General features: G+C 38.9%; 1 protein-coding gene across 1 annotated transcript; it reads right to left on the bottom strand.

Moving 5' to 3' along the window:
* Window positions 1–201: 201 nt before the first annotated feature.
* Qtrt2 (queuine tRNA-ribosyltransferase accessory subunit 2) lies at window positions 202–20,007 on the bottom strand. Its single transcript, XM_048346647.1, has 9 exons — window positions 19,899–20,007; window positions 18,157–18,377; window positions 17,158–17,213; window positions 15,558–15,634; window positions 13,846–14,058; window positions 9,178–9,377; window positions 4,765–4,916; window positions 2,706–2,823; window positions 202–554 (listed from the first exon to the last, which is right to left on the bottom strand). The coding sequence occupies exons 2-9, from the start codon at window positions 18,354–18,356 to the stop codon at window positions 323–325; spliced, it is 1,248 nt and encodes a 415-aa protein (XP_048202604.1). The 5' UTR covers window positions 18,357–18,377; window positions 19,899–20,007; the 3' UTR covers window positions 202–322.
* Window positions 20,008–20,083: the final 76 nt, after the last annotated feature.

The following is a 20,083-nucleotide window of genomic DNA, read 5'->3' as shown; positions in this document are numbered from 1 at the left end:
TGATTAAAACATCATCATCCCCTTCAAGGGTGTGTCCTCACAACTAAACCTTTTATCTTTGATGAAATGAATCTTTATGAACTAGGCGAGAGCACCTAGAAAATTTCAAGGTCCATGACTCAATTTGTTTTGACGAGTGTAGGCCATTTAAGTCTTTAGAAAACTTCTCTTCATCCTCATGTCAGCAGTTTGAAAATGTTCTTCCTTCCAGCTTATTTTATTCCCAAGTATAAATGTTTAAGACAAACATCATTTCTTCTTCACTTCTTTGGATGTTAATGGTATGAGTCCCATGGGAGGTCAGATGTGTATTTGCCAGATCTCATAATGCTTGCCTATAGATGAGTTCTTTCAACTGTGTCAGGCTACCACTTTTCAGTGCTTCTCGGATAGAGCAGAAAAATCCAAAGTAGTGTTCAAAGTTGTGCATCATAAGCAGGACCCCCGCCAGGAGCTCATTGGTCACCAGCAGATGGTGGATGTATGCACGAGTGTAATTCTTACAGCAGTAGCAAGAACACCCGCTTACCACTGAGTTGAAGTCTTCTTGATACCTGAGAAAGGAAACCATAATGGCAGTCCAGAAAGTAAAGGATATGCAAAATATACCACCTAGACTACCTACTGTACTGATAAATTTGCCAGGATATTATTAACTAGTGGTTAATAATTTCCCTGGCAAAGTTTCAGTGCTAGGCATCTAATAAAGATGGCAATTTGAACAGAAGTTAACAAAGAACACAGTAGGTCAGGAGACCCAGGAGTTATCCTCTAATGAATGCATCCCCAAGTCTAGGAATCAGGAAATTCACCTTATTACTCACTTGCATTATTAGACACAGTGCAAAGGAATATGCTGTTAGGAAATGCTGTTTTGACAAAGAACACTTCTCTTTCACTAATATCAGAAGTGGGTCAATCTTCTAGTTCCATAGATGTTGATGGCTACAAGGTACTTTAACTCGTCTTAATTTCTGTATCTACTCTTAGAGACAGCCATTTTTATGGTTATTTTACTGGGGAAGATTGCTGTGGGGATCTGGAGTCACTCACCTTGGATTTGAGCCCTAACTCTGAATCCATGTGAGCAAGTCACATAACAACCTTCAGTGTCTTAGTTTCTCATCCATGAGCTAAAGTTACTAAGAGCTGACCTCACTGGGTTATTGTGTGGATTCAATGGGTAATATAGCAAAAGAGCTTCAACACTGGTGGGCACATATTCAATGCTGTATTAGTGCCGCCTTCCATCAGCTATTAAAAAATGACTTCTTGGATACTGGTGGCTCATACTTATCAGTGGGAATGGGAGAGAAAAATTGGGAGACAGCAAGAGAAGCAGTAACATTGTCCAAAAGAAATGTACTCTTTACTTGACTTAAATAACAACAATAAACAAAATTTTAAAGAAAGATTTAAGACTGGCATATAATCAAGATTACTGAAGTTTCTTTTGATTTACAACTTTTGTTGTGCTTTATCATGAAGTCTTTATTTTACTCTGCTATTGCAGTAATAAGAAGGAAGCTGGGTATGATGGTGTAATGGCCGAGGCTTGGGGGGGGGGCCCTCCAAGAGTCCACCATTCAGAGACAGTCTCAAGTAAAAAGATGAATTTATTGGGGAAGTTCCGGATGGACTGGTCCCAGGTTTCAGAAAAACATATAACATAGAACAGGACAGTGGCACAGAGACTTACTTCCAGAAGATTCTAACAAACCAATTCAGCTCCAATGGAGAGCTGAACTAGGATACCATGGGGACAACAGACACAAGACTCAAACATGTGGCACGGCATAATGGCGCCTAAGCTGGCCTGCCCCTAAATAGGGTCAGGCCAGGGGGCTGGGTCACAGGGAGCTCCCAGTTCCAAGCACTTGACAGACAGGTTCAGTAACCTATAGGCCATATGCCAGCCCCTGTCTCTTGGGATTCAGGAATCCCATTACCTGGGGATGGGGCTTCCTGGGGCTTCCTGTGGCTTCCCTTCCTGTAGGAATCCAGGCATGCCCATCAAGAATTGGCATGCTGATTCAGTGGTCTTGGGGCACTATTGTTTACAGGAGGGAGAGGGCATCTTCCCGGGCCTCTGAGCAGGGGGGGCTGGGGAGAGTGGAGATGGAGTCAGCTTCTGCCCTCTTTTGCTGGCCAGATCTGACCTCCATATTACAATGGCACCTATCTGTATACCAGCTACTTGGAAAATAGGATTGGGAGAGTCACAGTTGAAGGGGGCCTAAACAAAGTTTGCAAAACCCCATCTCAGCAAAAAAGCTAGGCACTGTGGTTCACACCAGTGATGCCATGGGTGCAGGCGGCATAGGTAGGAGGATTTTGGTCAGAAGCCAGCTTGGCAAAAGCAAGAAACTATTGGACTAAGCAAATAAAGGCAAAAATGGATGGGAGTATGACTGAAGTGGTAGAATACTGTCTAGAGATTTAAAGGCCCTGAGTTTAAAGCCATAGTGCCATAAAAAAAAAAAAAATGAATAGCTGGCCGTCATTTTCTGACAGAACAAAATGCACAAATTCAAAGGCAGGGAAAAAAATTTCTAGAACCAAATATGAACAGGCCTAAGTAATATCGAACTATAAATATTTTATGAAATCATAAACTGAGAATGGAACAGTTACATAAACTTTTCAAAAACAGACTAAAATTAAGAAGTCAGAAATCAAAATCTGAACTTCAAAAACGTTCTTACTTTTTTTCCTTCAGATTAATTTCAAATGATGTCATTTCTTGGTTGTAACCAGTTGTTTCAGTTTTCTTTACTTGATCCATGCACTTTATTTCTTCTTTTATCCCATTTTGTTGTAATACTGAAGGAAAAAACAATAAAAAGTCTCTGAATGAAGATCAGATAAGGAGTGGCCACTTTGACTCTATTTTATTATTTCATGCCCTTTGACTATAATTCTACTCTTGAGAATTATCCTAAGAAAATCATACAAGAAAGAAAGAAAAGAGGCAATATTCTTCTAGATATCAACAGACCTAATTATCTATAATGCCAAAACAACTTAAGATATTAGCAATATCTAAGCTAATTATGGTTACAGCTATATAACATGTAATCTTACCATCAAAGAATGATGTTTTTAAATCTAGTATTGTTGGGAGTTATCCTTATTCCTCATGATAATGTACATGCAAGTAAATCTGGGGTTTGAAGAACTCTATATTTCCAGTAGATTGAATTAGAACATGGTTTTAATTTAGGGATTCTGTGTGGAGACTCTGGCCCCAAGTGAGATTATGCAGAAATGGGAACCTGAGTTCTTGGAACTCTTGTTTTAAGGAGAAATATTTCTGCAACAGCAAATATCAGCTACTCTATAAAAGGCCACCTGCTCTGAATAGGAACAAACAGAGAAGAGGTATTCTGGCCCAATAAAAATAAGACAGATGGTTCTCAAAAGACAATTTTGTCAAGGTCAGAGGAAGAAAAGAAGAGACCTGAGCAATGAAGACAGAGACATTATAATTTGGTGCCATGAATTTGTGTGGTAATGGGAGATCGGAAAACTCTGACAACTTGGAAAATTTGCTATTTAGGGCAATCATTGGTAATTAATTTCTTTAATAATTCACTTACATAATTGGCAAAGGTCCTTTATTTACATTACATACACAAATATGATTAATAATACTTTGACTCAAATGTTCAAGCTATTTTAGTTTTCTTAATCATGAAGAAAGTTGGCTTTTTCCAGCCAGGATGGAACTTGTTCATTCCAGAGAACTCAGTATCAGGTTCTTTTTAGAGCTTTGCATATTCATGGTACTGAATGACTAAGTTACCTCTGTCCTGGTGGAAATAATTTAGTTTGTAAATGAAGTCATGAAAATTTATAAAGCTTTAATGGGATGCCTATCCACATACATTATGTTCTGGTCTGTCTAAAAGGACAGGAAAATTGACCTCCTAAATATAAGAACTTTGATCAGCCTGATTTATTTTGTTTCCAGAAATAATCCAACTTAGATTAATGGCTAGGTTGCTTTGTAAAAGTATGACATCTTCTGAATGAAATTTTAATCATTTGGGAATAAAAAAAAAAAACCTTTCAGGAAGCCTCAGGACTTCTTAAATTGAAGGTTGGCAACAGGGCAGGGAAGAGTTCGATGAAAAGCAGGAAAAGGAAAAGTCAGAAGGGCCACTGGGTAGGCCATATTCCACTGAAGAACTCTTCAAGGGATTCACACACTGCCAAGTGGGTGTCAGAATCTGAAACTGCATGTCTTGATTTAGGAATAACTAAACAATGTAAGAAAATGGCAGTGCTTCAAAGCAACATTAGCAGAACAAAGTAGCTTTCACATCTCAGTGTGTAAAAAAAAAAAAAAAAGAAAAGCAAAAAGCAACACAAGGATCAGAAGATGGTGAATCTCCCTATAATTTAATTGCGTGGAGTTTGCAAAAAGCAGACAAGAATGCTTTTGTGAAAAAACAAATTAACTTTTACCAGGCAGTTCAAAGGTTTTTTTCTCTTGGATTTCATCTCAATTCACTCTGAATATTCTTTTTTCAGGTTAACAGACAAGGCCTTGTTTTTCCTCACTACAAAACCGGGTGGAGTACTGATGGGCTAAACATATAATATCAAGTGCCTAATTTGGGGTATCAAAATACCAGGAAATACAGATAAGAAATAATCAAGTTTTAGAAAAGACATATTTCTTTCTTGTGACTTAGGCCAAAAATTAGTACAAAATGGAAGCAACTTAAGGATAAGACAAGTTAATTTCAAAAGACCTACTTGTCTCCTCAGGATTCAGCTGGTAATCAAAGCTGAAAGTCAAGGCACACCCTCTCTCTGTCACTTGATAAGGGAAAAAACTCTCAAATAAGTCCACTCCTCTTTCAATACACTCCAGTACCTCATCTGGCCGGCTAACCCCACAGATGAGCCTATAAAAATAACAATAAGAACAGTAACATGAGACAATGCCAGCAATGAAATTAGAACCTTTCTAATCAACAGGGCATTTAGAAGCAACAGTAATGAAAAATACCCAGGGCTGGGAATGTGGCTTAGTGGTAGAGTGCTTGCCTAGCATGCATGAAGCCTTGGGTTAGATTCCTCAGTACCATATAAACAGAAAAAAAGCCAGAAGTAGTGCTGTGGCTCAAGTGGTAGAGTACGAGCCTTAAGCAAAAGAAGCTCAGGGACAGTGCTCAGGCCGTATCTAAGACAAAGCCCTAGGACTGGAAAAAAAAAATACTGATCAATGTTAGCGAGCAGCCCATAACAAGGTATGAGGGAATAGAGCTTGATTCCCAGATCTACAATTTGTTTCATTGCTGTGCCACTTCAGGCAGGTTTCTTTTTTTTGTAATTTATTTATTAATTAAACACAAATTTTTTGACAAGGTGTTGTGCAAAAAGGGTACAGTTACATAGTAGGGCCGTGTGTACATTTCTTGTGATATCTTACACCCTGTTTTTCTTTCCCTTCCCTGGGTCAGGTAGACATATATACAATACACAATGTACCAAGAACATATACAGTAGCCACGTGGCCTACGCCCAAGAAAATTCGCCTAGGGCTTTAAATGTAATGTCGATATTAGACAATATGTCGACAGTAGTCTTATATGAACGTACATACATAGCTTTTGAGCTATTGTATTCCACTGAGAGGTCAATTTTTGACTTTTATATGTTGAGTAGTTGTTTGGTTTTAGTTACATAATGTTGGGTCGCTGACCCAGTCCTGTGAGAAATACCATTTGACAGGCAGTTTTTGGTTTCACAGACCTGGTCTCTACTGTCTCTCTGTCACCCCTTCTTAACAGTCATATATCAGGGAGATCATGCCCCTTTGTTTTCTGTGTTCTAGGCTTGTCTCACTCAACATTATTTGTTCAAGTTCTGACCATTTCCCTGCGAATAACAATATTTCACCATTCCTAATCGCTATGTAGTATTCCATTGTGTAGAGGTACCATATTTTTTAGATCCATTCATTTGTGGAGGGGCATCTGGGTTGTTTCCATATTTTGGCTATTGTGAATTGTGCAGTGATAAACATGGAAGTACAAATGTCTTTTTGATCAGGCATAGTTTTTCTCATTTTAAAAACAAGATCAGTAATGTATATCTCCCCAGAACCATTGGTAGGGAAAGGAAGAAATAAGATTGTTATAGTAGGGATTGAACCAGGCATGTCTGCTAAGCAAAGTGTTCTACCACTCAAACAATGCTTCCAGCCCTGTTTTTATTTCACTTTTGAGACAGGGTCTCACTAGCTTTCTGTTAGCCTCTAACTTGGCAATCCTTATGCTCCCACCTCTGAGAAACTGGAATTATAGGTATATGCTACCACTCCTGGCTCATGGAGCACTGATATTTGAGAAAGCACATAGTATAGTTACGGACTCCAGAAGAAACTCAACAGGGTTAAGTTTACTTCTCATTCTAACTAATCCTTTCCAAAAACCCTTCCAATTTTAGCCTAATCTCTACATCATAAGTCTGTTTTATTCAAAGATATATGACATGTTGTTTTGACCAAGCAGCCTGGTAATTTTTTTTGTTTGGTTTTGTTTTCTGCCAGTCCTGGGGCTTGAACTCAGGGCCTGAGCACTGTCCCTGGCTTCTTTTTGCTCAAGGCTAGCACTCTGCCACTTGAGCCACAGCGCTACTTCCAGCTTTTTCTATATATGTGGTGCTGAGGAATCAAACCCAGAGCTTCATGTATATGAGACAAGCACTTTACTACTAGGCCATATTCCCAGCCCCAGCCTGGTGAATTTTAAAAAAAATGTATACATATATATATAATATATATACACATACATATATGTATGTATTTTTAATAAAAAATTTCTAAAGCAAAATCTTTAATTCCTGTGCTCACATTATAGAGTTCAGTTGATGAAGAAAAGCTCTCAACCAAGTTTTGCAGATAAAACAAGATGTGGGAATGTATATGATCAAGGCCAGCTACTTGGCTGGAACTAGTTTTCATGTTTGTTTTCTACCCATAGTCCCTTTTCATGATCTGGAAGAAAACTTAAGTACTTCCTAATTTCTAAAATAAGTTACAAAAATAAAAGCTTATATTAAATTAGAACTCATAAATATATGCCAGTTCTCCTGACTAGTTTCAAGTCCTATAATGTTTTAGGATTCATCTCCAACTGAAGCTGGCATTTCTATACACTTACAGAGAGAAAAACAACCCCAGCTTTCAAATTCAGTAACAGACATCTGTGAACACTTAGTGCAAAAAAAGTCCAGAAATGTCTAGAAAGCTTGTGCTGAGCTGTTCTCTACACCAGAGTGGAATGAGCACAGGAGGGAAAGCAATGAGCAAAACAGAACAAAATTAAAATTGAGGGAAGAGAGAGGTTGATTGGGATGGTAGAAATACCCTGATCTGGGGTTAGAGGAAGTTGTTTCACAAGTGTATGTAACACTGTGTGTTATAATCCACTCAGATGTTTCTGAGATTACATATACTATATACTGCCCTACAGCCCACAAGGAGTACAAAGCAGTAGTACCCCATAATCAAATGTCTTACTTTATCTGCAAGGGGGGAAAAAAATCCACGAATCCTAAACCTTTTATTCAACACTAAGTGGAATGAAAGACTATCAAAGAATGGTACAGATCTGTAATCTCAGTACTTGGAAGGCTGAGGAAAGAGGATCACAAGTTTGAGGCAAGTCTGGTCTACACATTGAGATCCTGTCTCAAAAAACAAAAATACTACAGAATAACTTTTCTAAAGAAATGATAAGTAGCTGGGTACCAGTAGCTCACATTTGTAATCCTAGCCACTCGGGAGGCTGAGATGTGAGGTTTGAAGCCAGCTAAGGTATATGAGACTCTTATCTCCAATAAACCACCAAAAGCAGGAAGTAGAGCTGTTACTCAAGTGGTAGAGCCTTAAGTACAACCTATTTTGAAGTATGTATACATTGTGTATTTGAACAATGTATAAAATGTGAAATGGTTAAATTTAGCCAATTAACAAATTCATTACCTCACATTATTATCATTTTTATGGAGAGAACACAAATCATTCATTGCCTTTTTCAAGAGTATAACATCATTAACTGTGGTCAGAAGACTGCACAATAGATGTCCAGAAATGCCTCCTATCTAACTGAAATTACATGTCCTTGGGACTAACTTCCTAATTATTTCTTTTCTAACAACTTTCCCAGCCTCCAATAGCCATCATTCTATTCTCTACTTTTATGAGATCAACATTTCAGGGATCATGCAATATTGATCTTTCTGTGCTTCACTGATTTCACTTAACATCATGACCTCCAGGTTCACCTATTGTTTTCTTGCTTTTTTTTTTTTTTTTGGCCAGTCCTGGGCCTTGGACTCAGGGCCTGAGCACTGTCCCTGGCTTCTTCCCGCTCAAGGCTAGCACTCTGCCACTTGAGCCACAGCGCCGCTTCTGGCCGTTTTCTGTATATGTGGTGCTAGGGAATCGAACCTAGGGCCTCGTGTATCCGAGGCAGGCACTCTTGCCACTAGGCTATATCCCCAGCCCCTGTTTTCTTGCTTTTTGTTTCTTAAACCTAACACTAGAAAAATTTAGGTGGTCTAATACAAATCAACAGCTCTGAAATGTTAGAATTTATAGCTTTAAAGCTCACAAATCATCCTCTTTCACCAATATAGTAAATCCTTCAAATTATGGAAACACATAAACCAATCCCAGAGTAGAATGAGAATTCCCATTGGTATTTTCTGTCCTTTGATACAGTGTTTATGTGTGTGTGTGTGTACACATATACATTATATATATATATATGACACAATGAGAGGAAATAGTTTAACATTTGTCACCATTTACGAGAATCATTCACATGGCATTACTCTCAGCTCCAAATTCTGAAATAGGGACAGTGCAGCCTTGATTAAAAAAAAACAACAAAAAACAACCTGGGAGAAAAGAGGCAACACTGTTCAAAAAGAAATGCACTCATTAACTGACTTGTGTAACTGCAGCCCTTCTATATATCATCTTTAAAATAATTGTTTAAAGAAATTTCCTTCATAGTCTGTTGACAGACAGAAAGGACATAATCAGAACATGAGAACACATGTTTCTGTTTCACCTCTCATCCTATAGTCAGCCAGCCAGCTCTCCCACCCTGTGGCCTATGAAGCTGCCCTGAATCCTAACTGAACACTAGCCTGGGTTTGTCCTCTGGTAGCTCCGCAGTGACAGATGACAGCATGTGTAGTCTGGTCTCCAGGGTCATTAGATTCCCTTGAAAGCCATCTAAAAGAAAACCTCCTACAGGCCTCTTGGCTGTCTCTCGTGCCGACCTCAGCCTCTCCTCCATCACATCTCCTCCTTCAATCACTCCAATGATCACACTTTTCTGAAGGACCTGAGGTAAAAATAAAAGGAGTGAAATGTTCTTAAACCATCTTAAGTATCAAAGATCTTTGTTTCTAAGAACTTTACATGGAATTCCAACAGCTAGAAAAGAACTCAATGAAGTTCCTGAAGAATAAACACATGCGGGGAGTAATGTTCTCAAGAACTTTTATGGTTCCAAGGAACACAGTGGGAAACCACCAAACAAGTAGAAAAAGTAGAGGCAATCAACCTGTGTTGACATATTCTATATTAGATTACATTAATGTACTCTGTGGAAGAACAAAAAAGGGACAAAGGAAGTGCATCAGTCTTTTTAGATGACTATTGAGAGCCATTTTCAGCTACCAGCTAATCTTTCAGCCAGAGATAACTTTAGGAACTTACGAAACGTTTTTCCATTTGGGAAAGAATATTATACAACGACAACTACTGTACTCCTTCCTTAGAAGCAAATTCAATGGAAGAAATAGCTAAGCTAAAAAATCAGGTACCAAGTATTTACTAGGCACCAGTGGCTCACACTTGTAATCCTAGCTCAAGAGGCTGCAATCTGAGAGTTGCAGTTCAAAGCCAGTTCCAAGTCAGCCAGAACAGGAAATTCCATGGGACTCTTACCTCCAGCTAACCACCAAAAAACAAAAAGTGAAGCTGTGACACAGATGGTAGAGTTCCAGCCTTGACTGAAAAAGCTAAGGGAGAGCACACTGGGCCTAAATTCAAGCTCTAGTACTAGCACTATATATATGTATCTATCTATCTAACTATAGAGATAAAGAGAGAAAAGCACAAGTTTTAGAAAAATGGACTGAATATTTTTTTTTATCATCTTGGGGGTTAAGAAGTCTTTTCTGACTAAGCTAAAGCCTCCAGGAAATGACTGGAATATTTATATGTAAAAACAATAAAACCTGTCTAGCCAAACATACAATAGTGAATGCAAAGAACTTACGCTTTAGAGGAATAGGAAAATATCTATACCACAGAGAGTTCAACAAATTCTCTAAGGAAACAATAGCCCCATAGAACTTCTATGTGAAAATAAAATTCAGAAAAATAAACATGAATGCTCTACATACATAGAGCTAACTAGAAACAATGAGATGTCATTTTTGCCCATTGCAGTAACATAAAACTTAAATATAGACAACAGAGTCTAAGGGAAAGAATAAGGGAAATGGCCAATATATACCCTGATAACCAGAAAGAGTAAAAACTAGTTCAGCTTTTCAGAAGGGCAAGCAGATAATATCAAAATCTCAATGCTGTTATCTTTGAGTTTTACAATTCCACTTCTAACAATCCCTCTTATAAACATATTCTTTCATATGCCTCAAGATATATTTACAAAAGTATTGAGAATAATGAAAACCAGAAACAATCAGCTATCAATAAAGACTTGCATAAATTATGATACATTCATAGTATGGTTCTCTATGTAGCTGTTGTAACTAGGATGCAGCCGATAAACTAATATATGCATTGACAGAAGAACTTTCAGGACATTGTTAACAAAAAAAAAAAACAAGCAAACTGCTGAACATATGAACAGTTTCATGAATTATGGGCATGCATATATCTATGTATTAATTAGATGTAAGGAACTACATAAAATAAGGTTTACAAAGACAGGAACCAATCAAAAGTGGCTCTCTGGGGAAACAGGGAGAAGAAATCTGCAACACTATGCAAACTGACTTGTTTTTTTTTTAATTTTTATTTGCAAAGGGAGTTTTGCAACTTAATTTGCACAGGAGGGACAGAATCAGACTATTCCACTAGAAAATACATTCTGACTGTGGTGTAGATGAATTAAAGGTTAGTAGGGTTAAGGATGGGGTGAGAAAGAACTTTACCAATCCAAGTGAAAGATGAGATGACCTGATCAGGATAGAGAAGCAACACAACTTGACTGTTAGTTTACTCGGGGAGAAAGATGAATTCTAGGATGATTTCCCGTTCCTGTTTTAGAAGCTCAGGAGACAGTGATAAGAATAAAGATAAAATAATCCTAGAAGAACAGTGGCAATAAGGCAAGATTATTCTGTTGGGTGCATAATGCACTGAGGTATCAGTGGATGTACAAATGGCTAATTTAACTCAACCACTGAACAGATGAAACTTAAGTGATGAATGTGTTACACAGACTGTGCGGGGTAGAAGGGTAGGTGCTCACTTGGCAGGATGCCACCACTTCCATTTCCTGCTTCCACAGCAAACGTGGTTATCAGATAACTCTCTTTCTTAGGCACCAGGTATGGCTCCAAAAACCTTGGAGCAACCCATTTGCCATTCCTGACCTAGGAAATATATAGACAAAAAAATGAATGCCAAACCCAGAACCTTGGGGAGCTTGAATACTGAACTGTATTCAATTAAAAAAAAAAAAATCCAGGTCCTTTGCAGCAAAAGGAAAAGATGTATGCAGGTATTTAAAGCAAGTATTTACTCATGATCAACATAGTCCTATTTGGGAAACTCCCTTCCATGAATATAAGGTGTATGATCATATGCACTACTGTCTAAAATGGAACAATGAAGAATAAAGAGGATACTAGTACTGCTCATAGCAAGACAATAATGTAAGTATAACCAATATAGAAAAGAATCCTAAAATTTGGATAATACACAGAAGTAATATGAAAGAGTAAGGTTGATGCCAATAGAAATAGGAACTTAAGCTCTGTGGCTTTTCTAATAATCATCTTTGTCACATCCCCTATACTGATTTCTATTCATCCAAATGTTACAAGTACTACAAAGATAATTACTGACTCAAAGCAACTTACTACCCAGGCCCACAGCCATGACCTCAAGCTAGAATTCTATTACACATAACTGAGTTCTTTTTAGAATAACAACTTTCCTTTAGGTATTTCTTGGACACTAATTTTACCAGTCAAATTATGCTTTTTGCTTTGCCAATGATCAAAGCACAGGATCACTGCTAGGGATCTGGTCATCACTGCTCAGGAATGTTCACATAAACAATCTCAAATACTGAAATCTTCTCTTCTCATCCCTGTTTTACTCCCTCACCTCTTCTGCTGTCTCCCAGTAAATGCATCCTTTCCCAACTTCATTTACTCTGTTTGGAGGCTCCTTATTTACTGCTATAGTTATTCACTGAGGACTTATGTGTCAAGCCTTCTGCTACATGATAAAATACAGATATTATGAAGAAACTGAGTTTAGGGAGACCACATTTTAACAGACAAATACCTAAAGAAATGACTGGAATCCAATATTACTGGGGTTACAGCATAGCTCTACACAAATTAAAGAGATAAGAAAAGATGTACAGAACTTCCTAGAAGTGTCAGGGACCCGTTACATACTTTGAAAAATGAATTAAATGAACCTAATGAAAGGAAGATGGGTGGAGACAAGAAGAGAAATAGTTGTGAGGAATGCCTATGTAGAGATGCCTTAGAATAGAATAGGCTAAGGCCGCAGAAACTGCAGATGATTCAGAAAGGCCAGAGTGTAGGCCATAGGAAAAAGTAACCCACAATGAGCTGAAGCAATTGCTGGATCTAGGTCCCACTAAGCATGTATGTGTTATGTTAAGAGTTAAAGTGGGCAGTTATTAACTTCTTTCAGAAAAGTGGTAACAGGCTGACTGTGCTCTACAACAATCTCTTGGAAAACAGGTCTGAAGATGGACAGAAATAGGAATGGAGATCAATTCAAAGGTAGCAAAGATTAATCCACTAATGATGAGATCATGGCTCAGGGTGGACTACGAAGGATGGAAGAAAGTGATTCTTGACATTCTTAGGACAAATGGTTATTAAATGTACTTAAGCAAAGAATCTTGAAAAGCTCAAATTCTTCAGCCAAGGAACTTGGTTGATGCTATGAATTGATCTAAAGTGCAGAAAAACAAAAAGAAGGGCTGAGAATATGGCCTAGTGGCAAGAGCGCTTGCCTCCTACACATGAAGCTCTCGGTTCGATTCCCCAGCACCACATATATGGAAAACGGCCAGAAGGAGTGCTGTGGCTCAGGTGGCAGAGTGCTAGCCTTGAGCGGGAAGAAGCCAGGGACAGTGCTCAGGCCCTGAGTCCAAGGCCAAAAAAAAAAAGAAAAACAAAAAGAAGAAAGATCTAAGGAGGTAAGACAAAGAGTTCAGTGATATAATCTAGCTAAAGTCCAGCAGTTAAGTAGGATGATAATGACTGTGTGTGTGTGTGTGTGTGTGTGTGTGTGTGTGTGTATTCTTGAGAACTATTTAGCAATCAATTAAAAACTAAGGCAAAGCTACATAAAGATTATAATAAAAAGAGAGTCTAAGGGTCCTTGGGAAGAACAATTCTTAGGGCAGGCAAGAGAAACTGGAGCACGAAGTAAGGAGCAGAGAAGCAGGAGGAGTCACGGAAAAAGCAAATCATGAAGAGGAAGGGAGGTGATTTTCCAAAGAAAGGAGTGGTGGTGCTGGGGGGTAGGGGGGGTGTTTGGTCAGCCGTCAGCCTCACCTCTGACTCTTCCTGTAGCCGCAGGCAGTTGTCCAGAAATAAAAGTGACCGGTCCACAGCCTTTCTAGCCCTTTTTATGGACGTTGATTTTTCACAAGATGCCTCTCCATCTGAGAGGCACTGGAACCAGTCCGGTTGAAGGGCCTGCTGAATTTCCATGAACTTGGAAACGGTCATTTCCACTCGTCCTCCTACACCCCAGACAGACACTGACTGCCGTGACATGAGATGATGAGGAATCAGCAAGAGTAAAATGCAAAAGTTTTTAAAAAGGAATACAATAATAAAGCAATAATTTTTGTAAGTGGAGAGATAGCATCAATTCAATGTCCTAAATAGTGAATAGAGTTGGACTGTATTTCTAATACTCAAGGGCCTTAGAGTCCACAGTGTCAATGATCATTTAGTCAACTTCCAAATCAGCCTCCAAAGGACTCTATTACATTTTTCAGCACAACCTTCCATTGTTCCCCAATCCACCTCCTCTATCTCCAGCTCCATGTTTGATGTTCCTGAATAAACCAGACTCTTGATTCTTTTTGGGTTTTGATCTTAACATATTTTTGATTGAAATACTCATTCCCTCTTTGCTTGGCAAAATACTCTGCATCCTAAGTTTAAAATCTTCTCCAGACTTTCCTGGATATAATCAATAGTTCTCTTTGCTAACCTCCAGGTAGTTTATATTTTTGACTTTCATAGGAAAAATAGCACTTATTATATATGGGTATATTTATGTAACTAGAGCATCCCAATTAATGTCTGTAAACTAAAAGCAAGCTACTGCGCCATATGTTGGCATTTAATAAGTGATAAGTTGAAGTAGGTACAAAACTATGGGCAAAGACATTGATCTGAAGCTCATAAGGATGTCCATTCTTACTACTGGATCTCTTCCTCTATACCATCTCTGTTTTAGAAGAAATCACTAAATACATAGAGGGAAGGGAAACATACAGTCTCCCTGGTCTGTAAAAGCATAAGAATACTGTTTAAATGAAATGAATCTTTTCTCCCTTTCAAATGGAGGAGACAACTGAAGTCTAAATGCTTTTTTGGGGATTCAAAACAGAACAATAACTGAAAACAGCATATGTAGGTAATTATTAATAGATATTGTTGGCATCAATAAACTGAGCACAGAAGAGGTGACTGCACTTGTCAAGCATCAATACGTACCCTATCTGATGCCGTCCCCAGGGACATTAGCTACAGGGCTACCTCTCAGATAAAAATTCAACATCTTTTGGACATCTTCCTTTACTAGCTAAAACCTCTGGCTGCAGATACAGGTTTTCTCAAATTCTATTCTACCCAGCAAGCAGTATTCTCCTGAGGTTCTACTATATATAGTTGTACATGTGATAACCCTCATCAGCAACTTTCTCCACAGGTCTTGAAATTGTTCAAACTGCAAATAAAGCACAGCACCAAGAGACAATTGCTTTCTCCCCCTCATAGCAATTTCTTTTTTGGCATGTACTTGACCTTTCTCCATTTTCGAGTGTTTTTGCAATAATAAAAATGCTGAGGGCATATTCTTCATCTTAGCTTACTTGTCCCATAGCGCCCTACTAAACCAATAATAATAATAGACGGTATATAGAAATCATCCCAAATGGAGGAAATGCAGCATCTGAGGAACAGAATAAGCTGAATTCCTAGGATGAAGCTGCAGACTTGGAGGGTCTTATTGGAACACTAGAACACACCTTGTTTGTCACATAACCAGGTGGGCAGGGGCTGACTGGATCATGCAGAGAGCAGTATAGAAGTGACTCTGGCATGCCTGTATAAACACAAAGGAGATCTTGAAAGTGCTTCCATCAACAATTACATTGTGTTGTAACAGGGAACAGCTTTATAGTGTCTACATGGGAAAAAAAGGCACTCTAGATTCACAGTAAGTAGCCGCTACCTGATTCTGGATATATAGGTCAATCAAAAAGGACAAAAGATTATGAAAAAATGTATTAATCTAAAAGGTTTAAATGCAAAGGTTCATTTGTGATGTAGTGAGTGCTACTAAGGAAAGGTAATTTTAAGGGAGATACGATGGAAGTATTTAGCAACGCATTGATTTTACTTCATTTAACTGACTTATATTGGGGTTGCAATTACAGACAGGCTACCCAGACTGGCTCAAAATTTATTACCAATCATGCTTATTCTAGAAGTCATTCAAAAAGTGCTAATTAGTAGAGATGAAATGATAGCATCAACAAAGTAACTCCAGTAACAATAAATCTCATTAATAATATTCCTGTGTCCCTAGGAGCAGAATTATTGGGAAACTGTAGAGTACTGTAAATGGGTCTCATTCTCAGTATGTTTTGTTTACTCAAAGTGATAGTTTCTTAGGTCCCTTAGTGAAAGAGACAACTGCTTTAAAAAAAAAAATCCCAAGAAATGATTAGCAAACCATAGGGCTTAAATGTCTTATGGTAGTCCACATTTTGTAGTTAAAAAAAAAAAAGTTAAAAACCTCCACAGTTCTCCACCTTATTTTTCACCATCTCAATTATGACAATTATCTCTTAAAAGCCTCTCTTAGCTATGTTCACTTACTTATATGCTTGTATATGCGAAAGCTTGTGATTTAATCTGGCCTCAGATCAAGAAAGACAAAATGTAAATTCCTGTTGAACTAACAAGTCATCATGTGGTTTCCTCCAGAAGCACAAGGCTGACTAACCAAGGAAACAGGATCTCCATTCACTTGAGTGAGATCTAGATATCACAGTAAAGCTCTGGAGACAGTGGCCCACCGATGAACTGGTTCTCTAGCCATGACTACGCTTTCCCTTGAAAGAAATGGCACATACATTAGCATACACAACCTACTTCTAGAACAAAAGATAAAACATATCAAAATGGCTGCATATAAAACCTTCTTTATGATTGCCTGGAGTATCTGACTCACATCTGTCTACCAATACTCTGTTCCTACTCTTGACCTGGTCAACACCTGTTCTCCCATGACCCAGCTAACATGATCATAAATCCACCTCCCACATGTCCCCAGGGAGGTGCTCCTCTCCATGCCGTGATTCACATTCACATACACGTCTCTAATCCCACAAAGCAATCTCCATATTCTCACTAGATTGCCTGTCTTTATCCCAGCTGGACTCCAGATCCACAAGAGCTGCAATTGTTTACTATTCAACTTTGAACTCCCAATGTCTGGTTCTTAGATGTGAAAAGATGTTCATTATAATACCAAATAAATAAATGTGCAATATTGATAAATCAGCAGCATCCTTAAACTCTATATTAGCACATCATAAGGTACAAACAAGTAACTTTTACCTATAAAGTTTCCAACTCCTTTCTTATATTCTGCCAAGACTTCATGATGCTCTGCTCTGTAAGTGAAAACAGGAAAATACATAGCATAACAACAAACCTTTCTTTAGATACAATGAAAAACATCTAAAGCCCTCTGCTATTCACCCAAATACGCTACAAAATAGTAACTGTAGATTTGACCAATAAATTACATTATCTAAGAGTCCCAATGAACTAGGCTAAGTTAGTAAAAACTCAAATCTTTTATTTGCAAAAGGAACTTCTTTAAGAAGAGAATATAACAAACATCTACTGCTTTGAAACACTGGGATTCTCTTTCTTCTCTTACCCCTTTAAAAACCAGTAATGAGGGCTGGGAATATGGCCTAGTGGCAAGAGTGCTTGCCTCGCATATATGAAGCCCTGGGTTCGATTCCCAAGCACCACATATATAGAAAACAGCCAGAAGTGGCACTGTGGCTCAAGTGGCAGAATACTAGCCTTGAGCAAAAAGAAGCCAGGGACAGTGCTCAGGCCCTGAGTCCAAGGCCCAGGACTGGCAAAAAAAAAAAAAAAAAAAAAAACCAGTAATGAACCCAGTAGAGTAATTTGATCATACAGCAGACTCTTCAATTCATATAAAGTCAGTTATGTATTACACAAATGACTTCACACTACTCATTCTATTTCTGGAGAGCAATACTAATAACTGCAGAGGCAAAAAAAAAAAAAAAAAGAAAGCTTGGGGCTGGTACATAAGGAAAGTCCTTACAAAGCATTTTTTCCTGCCCCTCTGCCTCTCTGAGAACAGTCACAACCAGGGAAGAAGAATAAAGTAACACTAACATATAGGTCTGACCTGTGGTTCTAGGTAAAAGCCAAACAACATGCAATATCTAATCTGATTTTCTCCTGAAATCAACAAATTGTGAACAAAGAGCTCTTTCTCATTGTTGTACCCAATTAATGTAATTAAGCTGCTGCCAGCATCAGCACTTGCATACAGGGCTCCACACTTACAGAGAGGACAGCGTGAGCTGAGCCATAGCTGGAACCCCATGGATATTCTTCAGTGTATGATGTGTCAGGTGTGGGGCAGAGCCAGTCCTGGTATACAGAAGGCAGCCTGGAATGTCAATGCTGCAGTTGCCTGCTTTGCCCAGGTTTTTTATGTTCCCTAGACGACAGCCATTAACAACCTTGGTAAGATTCAGCTTCATCCTTAGGGAATCGTCCAGGTCCTGACAAGAAAGGGGTAAAATTTAGTCATGGAATTTTTGTCTGAGCTTATAAAAATGAAGTACATGGAAGGATGGTAATGGGAAGACTAATCAAGAAAGGAATGCCAAGAAGCCAGTCACTCTAAACTTCGACAAAGTATAAAAAGAAGGGTCACAGTGAGTTTACACGACACTGATTACTGATTTGAATCTTTTTTTTTCTGTTTCTCCAGTTTGAGAAAATGCAAAGAAACCTTGCATTTTTCCTAATGACAGACTCTGCTGAGCACAGGTGGCTTATATCTATAATAGTAGTCAGTCAGGAGATTGAGACACAGAGGATACCAGTTCAAAGTTAACTCAGGAAAAAAGGTCCATGAGACTCAATTTCCAATTAACCAATAAAATGATAGGATAGAGGCACACAGTTCAGGTGGTAAAGCATCAGGTGTCAGGAAAAGGGAGTGAAGGTTCAGGCACTGAGATTAAGCCCTGGAACTGGCAAAAAACAAAACAAACAAAAAGACCCTAAAACAGTATTCTGGTACATATTAAAATAGATAAATATAGGGGCTGATTATGGTAGTTGATGCCTGTATTCTCAGCTTTTTAGGAGGTGGAGATAAGGAGGATCATAAGAGCAGTTGGCAAGACCCCCATTTAATTTGAGCATGGTGGTATAAGCCTATGATCCCAGCTTCCAAGGAGGCATAAGTAGGATAATCACAGTGACTCTTCCCCACCCCACCCCCCAGCAAAATCTGAGAGCTTACCAGAAAGATAACTAAAGCTCATGCCTATAAACCTAGCTACTCAGGTGGTTAGGATCTGCAGAACACTCGTACAAAGCCTGTCAGAAAAGTTGCAAGGCTCCATCTCCAAAATAATCAAAAGTCTGTAGACATGGCTCAAGAGGTAGAGTGGCAGCTAAGCAAGAAAAAGGCCCTGACTTCAAATCCTAGTATTGTGTCCCCCACTCCCCATCTCCCCTCTGCAAAAAAAAAAGTAAAAAAAAAAAAAAAAAAAAGGTGGGGGGCATAGCTAGCAAGGGCATGGGACCCTGAGTCCAAATCCTACCATCAAATAAAACACTATGAAGTATCGAAGTATAGGGATATACATTAAAGGGTATATATAACATGATAAGCAGATATTATCTCCAAGGTTGAATAATACTCCAACTTATTTCCACATGATACCTACGTGGAACATAGATAATTTTTCATTAATCTTTGTAACTGGGAAAGCCAAGTCTCATTTAAAAGAGCCCCTCGCAGAGATTCGAGATGGGCTCGTCTTCTCCAGTACCCTGGGTAGCTCAGGAAAACTCTGCACTCAGAAATGCCGCCAACGCTCACACGATGCGGGAGAAACTGGACTCACACACCAGGAAACCCACCAAAGGCAAGAAGAGACATGAAGAGAGTGAAAAATTGCAATCAGTGCAACACAATCCCGAGCAGCGGGTGAGATGCCATTCACCCATCCCTAGCAGCCCCACACCAGCACGGGGGTGGGGGTGGGGGGAAGAAGGGAACATACCTGTAAACTTTCAGGCTCGTTTTGCTTTTCCCAATCTTACAACTCCCCCTCACAGTTGACTAACACGTGTCAGGTTAGCGGAATCCTCGGCCAGCTAAACCACCGCCTCTGGGACGGGACCAATGAGGAAGTACTGCGTCATCACTAGGCGCTAGGAAGAATCAAAGGTCCTATCCGGGCAAGCC

The sequence above is a fragment of the Perognathus longimembris genome, chromosome 5, assembly GCF_023159225.1.
Source record: "Perognathus longimembris pacificus isolate PPM17 chromosome 5, ASM2315922v1, whole genome shotgun sequence".
Taxonomy (NCBI): domain Eukaryota; kingdom Metazoa; phylum Chordata; class Mammalia; order Rodentia; family Heteromyidae; genus Perognathus; species Perognathus longimembris.
This window is presented reverse-complemented; position numbering and strand designations above follow the sequence as displayed.

Coding starts and splice junctions, on each gene's coding strand:
- Qtrt2 (XM_048346647.1), bottom strand. CDS start 18,356: ATGAAGCTGAATCTTACCAAGGTTGTTAATGGCTGTCGTCTAGGGAAC. Junction 9,378..13,845: donor GGCTACAGGAAGAGTCAGAG/GTGAGGCTGACG, acceptor TTTTTACCTCAG/GTCCTTCAGAAAAGTGTGAT. Junction 4,917..9,177: donor CTACCAGAGGACAAACCCAG/GCTAGTGTTCAG, acceptor TTATTTTTATAG/GCTCATCTGTGGGGTTAGCC.